Source organism: Populus trichocarpa, chromosome 13 (assembly GCF_000002775.5).
Source record: "Populus trichocarpa isolate Nisqually-1 chromosome 13, P.trichocarpa_v4.1, whole genome shotgun sequence".
Lineage (NCBI taxonomy): Eukaryota > Viridiplantae > Streptophyta > Magnoliopsida > Malpighiales > Salicaceae > Populus > Populus trichocarpa.
This window is the reverse complement of record NC_037297.2, coordinates 6,144,855-6,156,640: the sequence shown is the minus strand read 5'-3', so window position 1 is coordinate 6,156,640 and position 11,786 is coordinate 6,144,855. Positions and strand designations below refer to the sequence as shown.

Here is an 11,786-nt window from a genome sequence, read left to right as displayed (position 1 = left end):
TAATTTAATACAATGACAAATCCAGTTTTTTTGGTGAATCATAAATCTAAATATTCAAAAGTCCAAAAGTTGTCGAGAGCAAAGGAAGTAGAGTAAAAGAAATGATGTTTATCATTTCGATTCGGAGGTAGCCAAAGTGTTGGGATGATATTGTATCAAGAGCTCTGTTTAGAGAGGAGATGACAAGTAACATTGATGAGATCTTGTGTAGAACTAAAAACTTGAAGCATAAATTTAATAAAAAAATATAGATAAATAAAGGACTTGAAAGATTAATAAACAATAAAAATAAAAAAAAGTTTAAAGGATGAAGAGATAAAAAATAATGATTTATCTTAGTTCAACCCTTTTCTTATATTCATTCTCCAAGCTCCAGTTGTGATTTCAAATCCCCTATCAATCTTCTCATAGATAGGTGAAGATAGAAGCCATGACCATGAAACTATTTGATGCACACTGTCACCTGCAAGACCCAAGAATCCTTAACAAGACACCTCAACTCATTGCCACTGCCCTTGATACTGGCGTAGTCCGTTTTGCTGTCAATGGGGTTTCTGAGGTATATAATACATATACAATTTGGTATCTAATAATGATTATTTAACTGTTCTTGTCTTAAATTCTTGTGGGTTCTGATTTTCTTTTTAGAAAGACTGGAACTTGGTTAAAGAGATGGGTGAGAGCTATCCGTCTGTGATCCCATGCTTTGGTCTCCACCCCTGGTAAATATAAAGGCCCTCTCTTTCTTTGTTTTTTTTTTAATCAAAATTCATGAGTTTTGTGTTTTTGTTTTCGGGGGTCAGTAATTCATGGATCTGTTTTTCTTTTCTTTCGTTGTTTTTTCCTCAAGAGCAGTGTTTTTGTTTTCTTCTTTGATGCTTGTGTCGATGGTAATGTTTTTTTAATTTTTTTTGGTCTTTAATCTATCTATAGGTTTATTGAGGAGAGGACTCCTAATTGGTTCAACACACTTAAAGAGTTCTTTCAGATCACACCCTCTGCTGCTGTTGGAGAGGTTAAATTCCCATTTCCTTGCTGTTGGTAGAATCTTCTAAAAGCATAATGCTCAAGAGAACCTTTAATTAACACAGCATGCTAATGAACTTTTTCAGATTGGTTTGGACAAGGGTTCACATGGAAAGAAGATTGATTTCAATGATCAGGTTTTTCTCACGGAGGGTTTTTTTTTTCTTTTTATTATTATTACACACTCAAGTAATTTATTCTCTTCTTCACGGGTTAGTGTCATTCAGTGATTCGTATGGCAATTCATTACCTGGCCTCTGCCATTGGACCTGAAAGAAGTTCGTCCTTAATTTTATGCATTGAAAGAGATATGTCGGAGCATGGGCACCTCAGGCCTCATATTAGTTCAATTCCCATTTGGAAATTATGTACCTGGTAACTAGGAGAAACATGTGTGTGTATTGTCTTGAAGGCATTTACACCACTAGCACCTGACTTTTTGGTTTTCATTACAATCTATTATTTTCCTGGTGGCCTTGGATTGAGGCTAGTCTTCCCTCGTTTTTGCTCACTAAATGTGAGATATACTTTGTTCCTTATTACCTAGGGTTTGCGTAGGTTGCAATTTCTTGACTACCTATTGCTTTTGAGAGCTTCTTGAAATTGTATGATAAAAGTATTACTTTTTACTATTTGAATAAATCTATATATACATGTTCAAATATGCTCTGTGTCACTTTACTTTGCTACCCCCATTTTTTTCTTCGACAACTTGTCCCTTGAATAGTTTATGCATCTCGTACCAGTCTAAAAAAATTATAGAGGAAGAACATCTGTCCACATTGCTGGTGTACATGTTCATTTCTGTCTTGCTATATTCATATATGATGTCATTGCTAAATCTGTGCACCAATTAATGTTGTTTCATGTTACATTTTTAATATTCGAAGTTTCTATTCCAGGTTCAAGTATTCCGGAGACAGCTTGAACTCGCAAAAGAGTTGAATAGACCAGTATCTGTCCATTGTGTTCATGCTTTTGGTGATCTTCTTGAGATAATGAAGTACGGTACTATATTTTATTTCTGTTCCACTGAAAGGTATTATCCAGATTATTGATAGTATATGGCTGGAGCTTTCTTTTTGATGTAATCTATGCAGCGTGGAGTGATTATCTCGAATCATAAATAGTATTCAGAATACAAATAGGAACACCTATCTTACGAATGTCAGTTTTAAAAATTGAGGTCTTGATGCCTGTAAGGTGCTATGATTAAATTGTAGGTTGGCATGGACAAGATGGATTGCTTTTTTTCCATGTTTAATCAAAATGAAAAGTTCTTTGATGTCATCACCTTTGCTTCAAGGAGCTGTTATGCATCTCAATTGCCATACTTGTTCGTTGACTTGGATAAAGATTCTCTGAACCTGTCGTACATTGTCTCAACTTTTATTTCTTCTTGCTCATGGCTTATGCCGTGTCTAATTTGTAATGATGTGAAGCCATTAGTATTTGTTTCTTAATGCCATTGTAGTATTGCAATTTTTAATTACATGCTGGATCTTCAGGAGTACAGGACCTTTCCCAGCTGGTGTCATTCTCCATTCTTTCCTGGGTTCTGCTGAGATGGTTCCTGAGTTTGCCAAGCTTGGTGCTTACTTTTCGTTTTCTGGTTTTCTCATGTCCATGAAAAAAGAGAAGGCAACAAAAATGCTGAAAGCGGTTAGTTAATCAATTGCATTTTGTGTTTTACATATTAGAAAAATTCAAAGTCTTAACTCCAACCTTTTGCAGGTATCTTCTGATAGGATTTTGTTGGAAACAGATGCACCTGATGCCCTGCCTAATGGAAAGTTTGGTTCCCTTTTTCTGGTTGATGGAGGTATTTTTCATCCTGAAGGAGAAAATTCTTCTTCAAATGCTGACAGTCTCCATGATGGTGATTCCCATCCTTCAAAAGATGCATCGGCATTGCCAAGAGAAACACCTAATCATCCTGCAAATATACACAATGTATGTCATTTGCTTGTTTCTCCCTTGAACTCGTTATCTGATAATGCATAAAGTAAATAGGGTCCGTCTCTTGCAAGTGCTAATCTCGGAAAGGGCCAGATCACACATAATTCTGAGATTTTGGCTCTCAAAACCACCTGTTCCTGGGCCTTGGTGCATTTCATATCCTTTCAATTTCATTTATTCTCTTTAGACTGGCTCTAAAAACTAAGGAGTTAGAGTAATGGCCTCCTTTAATCAATATATTGGTTTTTTTTTCCCTCTCGTCTCCAACACTTTTAACTTCTCTTATTCAACATAACTTACATTTATGTGCCTGAGACAATGTTAAAAAATGTGTGCTTGGGACCATTATTTGTTAAATGTAAAATGTATTTAGCAAGTTTCCATTACTTGTTCAGGTCTTAAGTTACGTTGCATCCTTGCTGGACATCACCAAACAAGAACTTGCAGAACTGAGCTATGCAAATGCAGTACGGTTGTTCTCTTATGAAGGTTCCAAGTTATTAGAAAAATAGAAAATTTATCGAGAATGTAACGCATTGTACCTGTTTACTTGCAATCTCAGTTCCGGAACAAGCAGGTGTGTCCATAAATGCTGAAAGCCTTCTGCGGTGCACATGAAAATCATGAATGGCAGCATGTGAGGTGGAAAGGAAAAGAGAGCTTTCATTTTCTCTCTTTTTTTCTTCCTTTCTCTTTTCAATATATTAGTGCTAGCCTTCTTATTATTTGCATCTACTAGTCTCGCAGTTGCAGAGTTGTAGCCAACTTCTGATTTTCTCCTTCGGCCTAGATATTTTCTCGGACGATTAATTCCATCGTTTGCAGTTTAACAAATAAAATGGAAGGAACAGTTCCTTCCGATACATCTGAAATAATAGTTCAAGGAATATGGATTTATACTTAAAAACTCCCAGTTCTTGCACATGAGTTCTATGCAATCGGATCGGTGCGTCTATGGAATAAAATGGATTTTTTTTTTAAATAAAAATATACTTGTACATGGTGAAAATAAAATAAACGTTAATGCTAGTAATAATAATAATAAATTGGTTTCATTTTAGATAAGAAAATGAATAGAAAACAAATGGGTGACTACAAAAAAAGAGAAAAAAGAAAATCAGAGCCTGTATTTATGCCATCCTTATTTAAGAAAACAATAAAAAAGAAGTTGGAAAAATAACGGCAAGCTACTTTCTACATGATTTTCTCAACAAATCAAATCGGATAAATTCAAATAACAGAACTGCACTTGTTTAGGGCGAAAATCTTTTTGAGAGCTGAACGTTGAGATTTTTGGTTTGGTTTTTGAAATTTTCTGATGAAACAAGAATACAGCAAAAACCAGTAAAAAAAAAACCCTACAGAAAGGTCTCTAGCTATACTGGTATTTGTAAGATCAGAACTTCCAGCAACAACTACTCCTACCTTTGTCACGCAAAGCAACTCTAATTACGAGTGTCACCAGATGGCCAGTAGAGATGTATCATCTTGGTAATCTTCTCCTTCCTTCGTTGAGTTCTCTCTCTCTTTTGCATTTTCCCCCCTAAATCTTGTGATTATTTTCTAAATTCTGTTTCATTGCCTCTATGCATTTCAGGTTGTCCAAGTCTCCATCCCCATCAGAAGTTCAGCTCCATGTACATGGCATGCCTTTCAGTGTAGACAAAGTAAGCTGATATAACATTAAAAAAAACTGCTTGGTTCTAATGATAAAAATTTCTTCAGCAGAAGTGTAGATTAGATAACCATATAAATCCTTCTTCCATTATCATTTTTTTTTTGGGAACTTTTTTAATATATCTGCGGGTATAATTTACTCTTGTTTAGGATCTTCTGTCAGCAAGATCAGCCAAAATAGCTGCCCTGCTCAAAGAAAACCCCCCAGAAAAGCTGGCTTTTCTTCTCCGAGATATTCCTGCTGATCCAGAAACCTTTGAACTTGTTGCTAGATTCTGCCATGGGTATGAACTGATTTTGTCCACAGAGAATGTAATACCACTCATTTCTCTTGCTTACTACTTGGAGATGACTGAAAGTCACAGCGACAATAATCTGCTGGACAAGACTCTTGCTTTTTTTGAAGATAAAGTCCTTCCTAGCTGGAATGAAACCATCAAGGCTCTTCGGTCCGCGAGCAGTATCATTCAACAAGTACTGCATTCAGGTTTGGTTGATGCATGTTTAGAATCACTCATTTACAAAGCATTGGCCGATCCCCGGCTTCTTGGAGAACCAATCAAGAATTCAACATGCAATGAGGATAGTGAGGATGAGGAGGTCTTTAAACCAAATGCGAGACGAAAACTTTTTTCTCCTGATTGGAAATCAGAGGATTTGACTACACTGTCCCTCCAGTTATATAATCCCCTCATACAAGCAATGAATCAGCATGGAGTCCCACCAGAATATGTGGCAGCATCTCTTTGTCAATATGTAAAGAAGTGGGCCAATTCAGGAGAGAATGAGACAATTTACAAGAGGGGAGTGATTGAAGCAGTGGAAAGGCTTCTGCCTCCTGAAAAAGGAATTCTTCCTTGCACGTTGTTGTTTGAAATGCTCAGGCTTGCGATTTGTCTGGAATGCAGCAATGATTGTAGAAGTGGTTTTGAGATTAGGATCGGGAAGCAATTAGACCAGGCAGAAGTGAAAGACCTCTTAATACCGTCTCAAGGTTATTCCAAGGAAATCCAATATGATATTGAGTGTGTGAGGAGGATTTTGAAACATTTCTATGCCAACTACAGCAGCACTGATGTTTCTGGTATAATCTCGGTGGCAGAACTCATTGAAGAATTTTTGATGGAGGTTGCGAGTGACATAGATTTGAGGATAGACACGTTTGTTTCTTTAGCTGAGATGTCATTGGCAGCATCATTAGGAACACAGAGAAATTCCGATGGAATATACAGGGCCATCAACATTTACCTGGACAAGCATAGATATTTGACAGAGCTGGAAAGAGAGGAGGTATGTAGGGTGTTAGATTGCCAAAAAATGTCACCTGAAGCCTGTGAACATGCAGCGAAGAACGAAAGGTTGCCAGTTAGGTTTGTGGTGCAGGTGTTGTTTGTGGCGCAGTTGCAGTTGCGAGACACAATCACAAAGGAGGTGCAGGTTTTTGATGATAAATTGAGAAGAGAGGTGGTGGAGGATGAGGAGAATGAAGTGAAGATGGGTTTTGACGAGGAAGAGGTGAGGGTTGAAATGGAGAAAATGAGCATCAAAGTGATGGAGCTCGAGAGAGAGTGCTGCATAATGAGGAAAGAAATAGAACATGGTTGCACCCATCAGAAATCAAAAAAGGGCAAAGTTAGCATGTGGAGAGAAATGAAGAGAAAATTGGGGTGTGTGAGTAGCACTCATGATTGTAACTGCCAAGTCAAGAAGAAGAAGAAGAAATACTGAGTTTCAGGCTTGGATTTGAAACTGGTATGGCTTCTCTCAACAGTTTGCTTCTTCTAGGGAACTGTTTATGGCTACTGTGATGCAATATGTGCTGGAAATGGAAAGGCCTATATATCTGTTTGTTTTAATCTGCAGTCTTGTGATTCCTGTAGTTCAGATTGCCTTGATTATTTTTATTTTTGTATGCTGGATTTGTTAAACTCACAACCCTTGCTTTATTTTGCTTATCAAAAAAACAAAAAGTGCAGCCTTTACAATCGATTTGCTTGCTCGCGACTACATGTTCATCCACAAATCAGTAAGAAATTGACATTAAAAGAAAAAAAAAACTTGGTAATGTCTTTGGTCTCAATGTTTTTGCTTTAGGCTTCTAAATACTAGTTTTCATGCGTGATTTTGTTTTTGTTTTTTTTTAGAGTTACAAAGAACCAGACCAGCACTTGCTTTGGTGCATCAAAGTTGAATGAACAATAATTACAAAGTAAACAAGTTCAGAGCATCAAATAGAATCTCATTGAATAAAATCACAGCTTCATACATTGAACGTAAATAAGAAAACTTCAAACAACCTGGGATTATTGAATACATCCATTTGCAAGCCATGCATGTGTATACAAGTTCAATTATTATCACAAACCAAGCAAGAAAATAGCTTTTGAACGAAGGATTTGGATGCTCTGTGTGTTGTTGCTGGCTTTTCTAAGCATATGATCTCAGAGTCATCCACTCCATTTTTCTTTGCCTTGTCACATTCATCACAAAACCTCTTGAATGCTTTCTCAACATACTTTGCGCCATCCGATACATTCAAGCCATCCACAAGTTGCTGAGGATAAATATCCTTCTTAAGATCTCCATTCAATACAGCTGCCATTTCCACCAGTTCTTCTTGGAATTCACTAAGTTTTGCATCTTCTTTTGCAGCACCCTCACGCAATTTCACAGGTTCAACCAACGTAACTGCAAAATGCATATGTAACTTAAGCCTTTAAAGTTTTAATAAAGAAATACATCATGTAAATAATGTTCAATTTACCTGGACAATCCACTCTCGGACTAGTTCTAGTCAAAATGCCCTCAAAAGTGCCTGCCCAAGCATCGCGCTTGGTTAGGAACTCTTTCAGATTAAAGATCTTCTTAACAGTTGCTGCAATGGAGGAATGCTCAAACTCTGATGTAGGATATGGTCCCGAAGGCGCATGTAACACTGCAGTTTCAAGTCACCAATCAACATATACATCAGAACATGTTTAACAGAGAGATAAAGTAATTTACTTGGTAAATAAATTATACGTAGGAGACAAACTTAATCAATTTGAACTTGGAAAAGGCATAAATAGAAAAGAAGTTATGAACATGCCTGTTCCAGGCTCAATCCAGGGAGATATAAGAAATGCAGGAACTCTAACGCCAAGACGATCAAACTTGAAGTTATATGGCGCAGGACCAACAATGTCGTCAGGGCTAGGGACACCAGTTACAGGAGTTGGAACGTGATCATAGAAACCACCATGTTCATCATATATGATTATAAATAAGATTTCATTCCATTGAGGACTAGCTCGTAGTGCCTCGTATACTTTTTTCACGAATTTCTGACCTTCTGAGACATCATGAGATGGGTGATCGTCATTTGCAGGTATCGATAAAAGATCAAAAAATCTCTGTTCGATGACAACATAGTTTGGTAGCTTCCCTTCTTCACAGTGCTTCTTAAAGTGCAGATCAAACTGGTGAAACTTTGTCAGGTATTTCAACTTTCGAAGGTTCCTGTTAACAATGAGATTTTTCACTTGTCAAAAAAAATTTAATTATGGTAGATGCACAAAATCTTAACTAAAAAAAACAACCAGTTAATTACACGCTATTTTAGTATCTGTTTGCTCCAAGGTGGGGTGGGTTTTTTTTTTTAAAAAAAGCTCCATCTTCAAACTTTTTTGATTAAATATCTTGTGTTTCTAATCATCTTTACAACTAAAACAATACTACAAGAGTTGCGGTATAAATTATTTTTAAAGTAGCTTTGGCTAGAAAATAAATCAAAAAAATAATTATTTTATTTTACTTAATTGTTTTTATATATTTTTCAATTATTTTGACGCGTTGATATCAAGTATAATTTTTTAAAATAAAAATAAATTATTTAACACATTAAAAGCTGCTTTAAAAAAATCACTCTTTTTTTTTTTCACATGGTACTGCATAGAATCCTGATTGTTTATCATTTTATATTTAATTATAATCAGGAATTCATACCTAATAATTGGGGGAAATCAATAATGACGATTGAGGCTTAGTGCCTTTAACGGGACAGCTATTCAAGAAATTAAATAATTAGAAATAGCTAAAAGTCCAAGCAAAATAGTTTATTTTTAATTTTTATTTGAAAATTGGGTTTGGTATGCCAACTTCTCAATGTGGCAATATTAAAACGTTGATTCCATTGTGGGTTTGGTTTCCAACTAATTGTTATAGAAAATAACTAATTTAATAAATATAATATCTTAATTCCAACTCAAACGAGAAAAAGAAAAGTGTAATACTAATTAGCCTCCTAGATTTTAAATATTATTAACATTCAGTTCCTAAAGTTTAAAATCCTGTAATGAAGTTTGCTTTAAACCTTGTTAATTTGCTAGAATGTTGGTTTTTTAAGAAGAATGGTTTCTATATAAAATAATTTTTTGAAAAATAAATTATTTTTCGATATTTGATAATGTCATGAAAAATAAATTGAAAAACACATTTTAATGTTTCACCATTTCATAGAAAATAACTTATTAATATTTGTTTTTAAATTTATTAAAAGAATGAGAACAAATCTGATATTTGATATGTAAAATGATGATGAAATTAAAAAATAAATTTAATTTTATAAATTATTTTAAATATAATAAATAACAATCAAAAGAATGTTAACTAGATTTGATAAATAAAAAATTTCAATTAAAAAAGGATAAGAAAAAAAAATAAAAATAAAAAGAATGAGAACCAAAGTTAATATAAAAATCAGATTCTTATTGGATGAAATTGAAATTTTTTTTTATAAAAATCCGAAACAAAATATATAGCAAACAAAAGATTGAGAACCAAGTTTTTCTCGAAACCAAACTAAAATTTTCTTTGACCGAAAATTATTTTTCATTTATCAACTTTTATAGTTTTCAGAAAATTATTTTTCATGAAACAAACCGGCTTTAATTTCATCGATCCATTACATTATTTTTTAGAATCTAAACTGCAATGCATACACTCTATTATTAAGTTTGAACAGTGCAATAAATATCTCATATTAAATTCGACACATTTCTAGTAGATTTGCAACCATATTTTCTTAAATTTTGAATTGTTTTTGCTTAAAATAAATATATTTTTTTATGTTTTTGGATCATTTTGATGTGCTGATATAAAAAATAATTTTTAAAAAATAAAAAAACTTTATTTTGATGCATTTGTAAGCGAAAAACACTTTGAACCGCCACCGCTACTAAAATCTCAAACACACACTAAATTAAAGACGGAGTTGATATCTGATTTCAAGTTGGGAACTAATTTGTTGTTAATGCAAGAATAATATTGAAGATGTTTTTTTAGTCATCAATCAATGTTTGAAGTGATGATCCATCTCAAGATATGTATTTAAAAATACCGTAACAGTTATTTTTAAAGTGTTTCTATTTAAACATAAATTAAAATAATATATATATATATATATATATTTTTTTTTTCACATCACATTAAATCAAAACAATCTAAAAATATAAAAAATATTACTTTAAAAAAATTAAAAAAATAAAAAAATTTTAAAATAAAAAAACAAACAAATTTTTTCATCCAATGGATGTCCTTCTCTTGTTGATCTGATGTGTCACAACAAGCCATCATAGTGTTTGAAGAAATTAACTCGCATATGCCGAAACTACTGCTGCTGTCGGCCGAGTATAATTATTGGCTAACTTTATGAATACAAGACGAGCCAAAACCAGTGAGAAAAGGTTAACATTATGAATGACTGGCGAAACCATTGAAAAAAAAAAACAATCGTGAAATAAACAACAACACTAATAATTAAAATATAGCCACCTACATAATTTTATATATATCTCAAACAAAGAAAAAGAAGAGGAAAGAGATAAATATTAGAGAAAATCTTATCGTATGAAGAAACTTAAATTATATAATTTAGAGGGTTACCTGTAAAAGAGAGTAGCTGGGGGATACTGATAATAAATCCCAAAAGTAAAACCAGACTCATCCAGGGACTCAAATATGGTCTTTTGAGGGTAACCTTCAATCAGCAACTGCCTGTTGTTGCTAGTAGCTCCATGAGACGTCGCAGAATGCACATAAAGCCTGTTGGGTTGTGTTGATGCAGGAACGGAAGCAAACCAACGGTCACAAATAGCAAAATTCTCGGCCAACTCCTTGTAGACTGGAACTGCGTCCGGTTTGAAACCATTCATGACAGTCTGAGCCATGCCCTTCTGCAATCTCTCTGCATTCTGTGCAAAACCATTCATTTTTGGAGGCGGTTTGTTGTCATCAGAGAGTGAGGCTTCGGTCCATGGAACCCCGAAAACTTGTTCGTAAATGTCTTGGATCGAGTGGCCAGGGTCAGGGTCAACGTAGGCAGCTTGGTCACCAAAGAATACGAGAGTTGAGTTTGAGTCGGAGCTGGAGATGGGGTTAGATTCAGAACCCGTGGCTCCATTGATTTCTGGGTTTATAGTCTTTAGCCACCCTAACATGTGGTCAAATGAACGGTTTTCTTGGACCAGAACCACCACCGTTTTGATGGGGGAAGGTGTGGCAGTGCTGCTACTAGAGCTCTGATCAGCTACCATTTTTTCGCTTTTTTGGAAGAGGGATTTGGGTTTGGTAATGGTGTTCTGAGATGGCTATGATTTATGGAAGTCTATTTGAAATTTTTTCAGTATAGTTAGTGCTTTGATCGGAGAAGAAATCACTTGGAAAGCTGGTGATAAGAGATCACTCAAATATTTAAACTTGAAATAATTAATCTTTGTAACAGGGTGGCAATTCGTGCTTTTGTACTATGCACGTTGGACAGGAGTTGTTTTACGCTGTCATCGTTTATTAGCTAACAAAATAAAATATTAAATTTACTCCCAACCAAATATTTAATTCAGATGATTGAAAGGAAAAAGATAAACGTTTTATGATCGATATAGAGCTATAAATTAAATGAGGCAAAATCTCCTCTAATTTGCTCTTGTCATAAATGCAAGCAAGGTTTTATTTTTATTTTTTTTCAAAAAAAACCTCCATCGTGATTATATTCTATAATTGCTTATAATAAAGTGACTAAATATGACGTAAGAATATGTATGTAGAGCTGGTAGTCATGATAGCTTACCGTGATGAGCAACTAGTTG

General features: G+C 34.5%; 3 protein-coding genes across 4 annotated transcripts; 2 read left to right on the top strand and 1 right to left on the bottom strand.

Annotated features, from left to right (window-relative positions):
* The first annotated feature begins 200 nt into the window (after positions 1 to 200).
* On the top strand, positions 201 to 3,716 carry LOC7482420 (uncharacterized). 2 transcript variants are annotated; one of them, XM_024583838.2, is made up of 9 exons: positions 201 to 559; positions 649 to 722; positions 934 to 1,015; positions 1,113 to 1,163; positions 1,929 to 2,029; positions 2,535 to 2,688; positions 2,761 to 2,979; positions 3,381 to 3,452; positions 3,548 to 3,716. In XM_024583838.2, exons 1-9 carry the CDS (start codon positions 431 to 433, stop codon positions 3,572 to 3,574), a joined length of 909 nt encoding a protein of 302 aa, XP_024439606.1. In that variant the 5' UTR covers positions 201 to 430; the 3' UTR covers positions 3,575 to 3,716. The 2 variants fall into 2 exon arrangements, with proteins under 2 accessions (XP_024439606.1, XP_002319763.3); XM_002319727.4 differs by having other exon boundaries at positions 263 to 559; positions 3,381 to 3,716.
* Positions 3,717 to 4,085: 369 nt separating this feature from the next.
* Positions 4,086 to 6,649, top strand: LOC7493880 (BTB/POZ domain-containing protein At5g17580). The gene is made up of 3 exons (XM_024583836.2): positions 4,086 to 4,476; positions 4,583 to 4,652; positions 4,813 to 6,649. The coding sequence occupies exons 1-3, from the start codon at positions 4,451 to 4,453 to the stop codon at positions 6,388 to 6,390; spliced, it is 1,674 nt and encodes a 557-aa protein (XP_024439604.1). The 5' UTR covers positions 4,086 to 4,450; the 3' UTR covers positions 6,391 to 6,649.
* Positions 6,650 to 6,880: 231 nt separating this feature from the next.
* On the bottom strand, positions 6,881 to 11,423 carry LOC7493879 (non-specific phospholipase C4). The gene is made up of 4 exons (XM_024583837.2): positions 10,585 to 11,423; positions 7,751 to 8,160; positions 7,427 to 7,597; positions 6,881 to 7,350 (listed from the first exon to the last, which is right to left on the bottom strand). Exons 1-4 carry the CDS (start codon positions 11,232 to 11,234, stop codon positions 7,010 to 7,012), a joined length of 1,572 nt encoding a protein of 523 aa, XP_024439605.1. The 5' UTR covers positions 11,235 to 11,423; the 3' UTR covers positions 6,881 to 7,009.
* Positions 11,424 to 11,786: the final 363 nt, after the last annotated feature.

Bases quoted from the DNA above. Each gene is read 5' to 3' on its own strand.
- LOC7482420 (XM_002319727.4), top strand. From the start codon at position 431: ATGACCATGAAACTATTTGATGCACACTGTCACCTGCAAGACCCAAGA. The intron at 723-933 runs GTAAATATAAAG...ATCTATCTATAG, and splicing joins TGCTTTGGTCTCCACCCCTG to GTTTATTGAGGAGAGGACTC. The intron at 1,016-1,112 runs GTTAAATTCCCA...GAACTTTTTCAG, and splicing joins CCTCTGCTGCTGTTGGAGAG to ATTGGTTTGGACAAGGGTTC.
- LOC7493880 (XM_024583836.2), top strand. From the start codon at position 4,451: ATGGCCAGTAGAGATGTATCATCTTG. The intron at 4,477-4,582 runs GTAATCTTCTCC...TATGCATTTCAG, and splicing joins AGTAGAGATGTATCATCTTG to GTTGTCCAAGTCTCCATCCC. The intron at 4,653-4,812 runs GTAAGCTGATAT...ACTCTTGTTTAG, and splicing joins TGCCTTTCAGTGTAGACAAA to GATCTTCTGTCAGCAAGATC.
- LOC7493879 (XM_024583837.2), bottom strand. From the start codon at position 11,234: ATGGTAGCTGATCAGAGCTCTAGTAGCAGCACTGCCACACCTTCCCCC. The intron at 8,161-10,584 runs GTAACCCTCTAA...CATTGTTAACAG, and splicing joins CCAGCTACTCTCTTTTACAG to GAACCTTCGAAAGTTGAAAT. The intron at 7,351-7,426 runs GTAAATTGAACA...TGCATTTTGCAG, and splicing joins TCCGAGAGTGGATTGTCCAG to TTACGTTGGTTGAACCTGTG.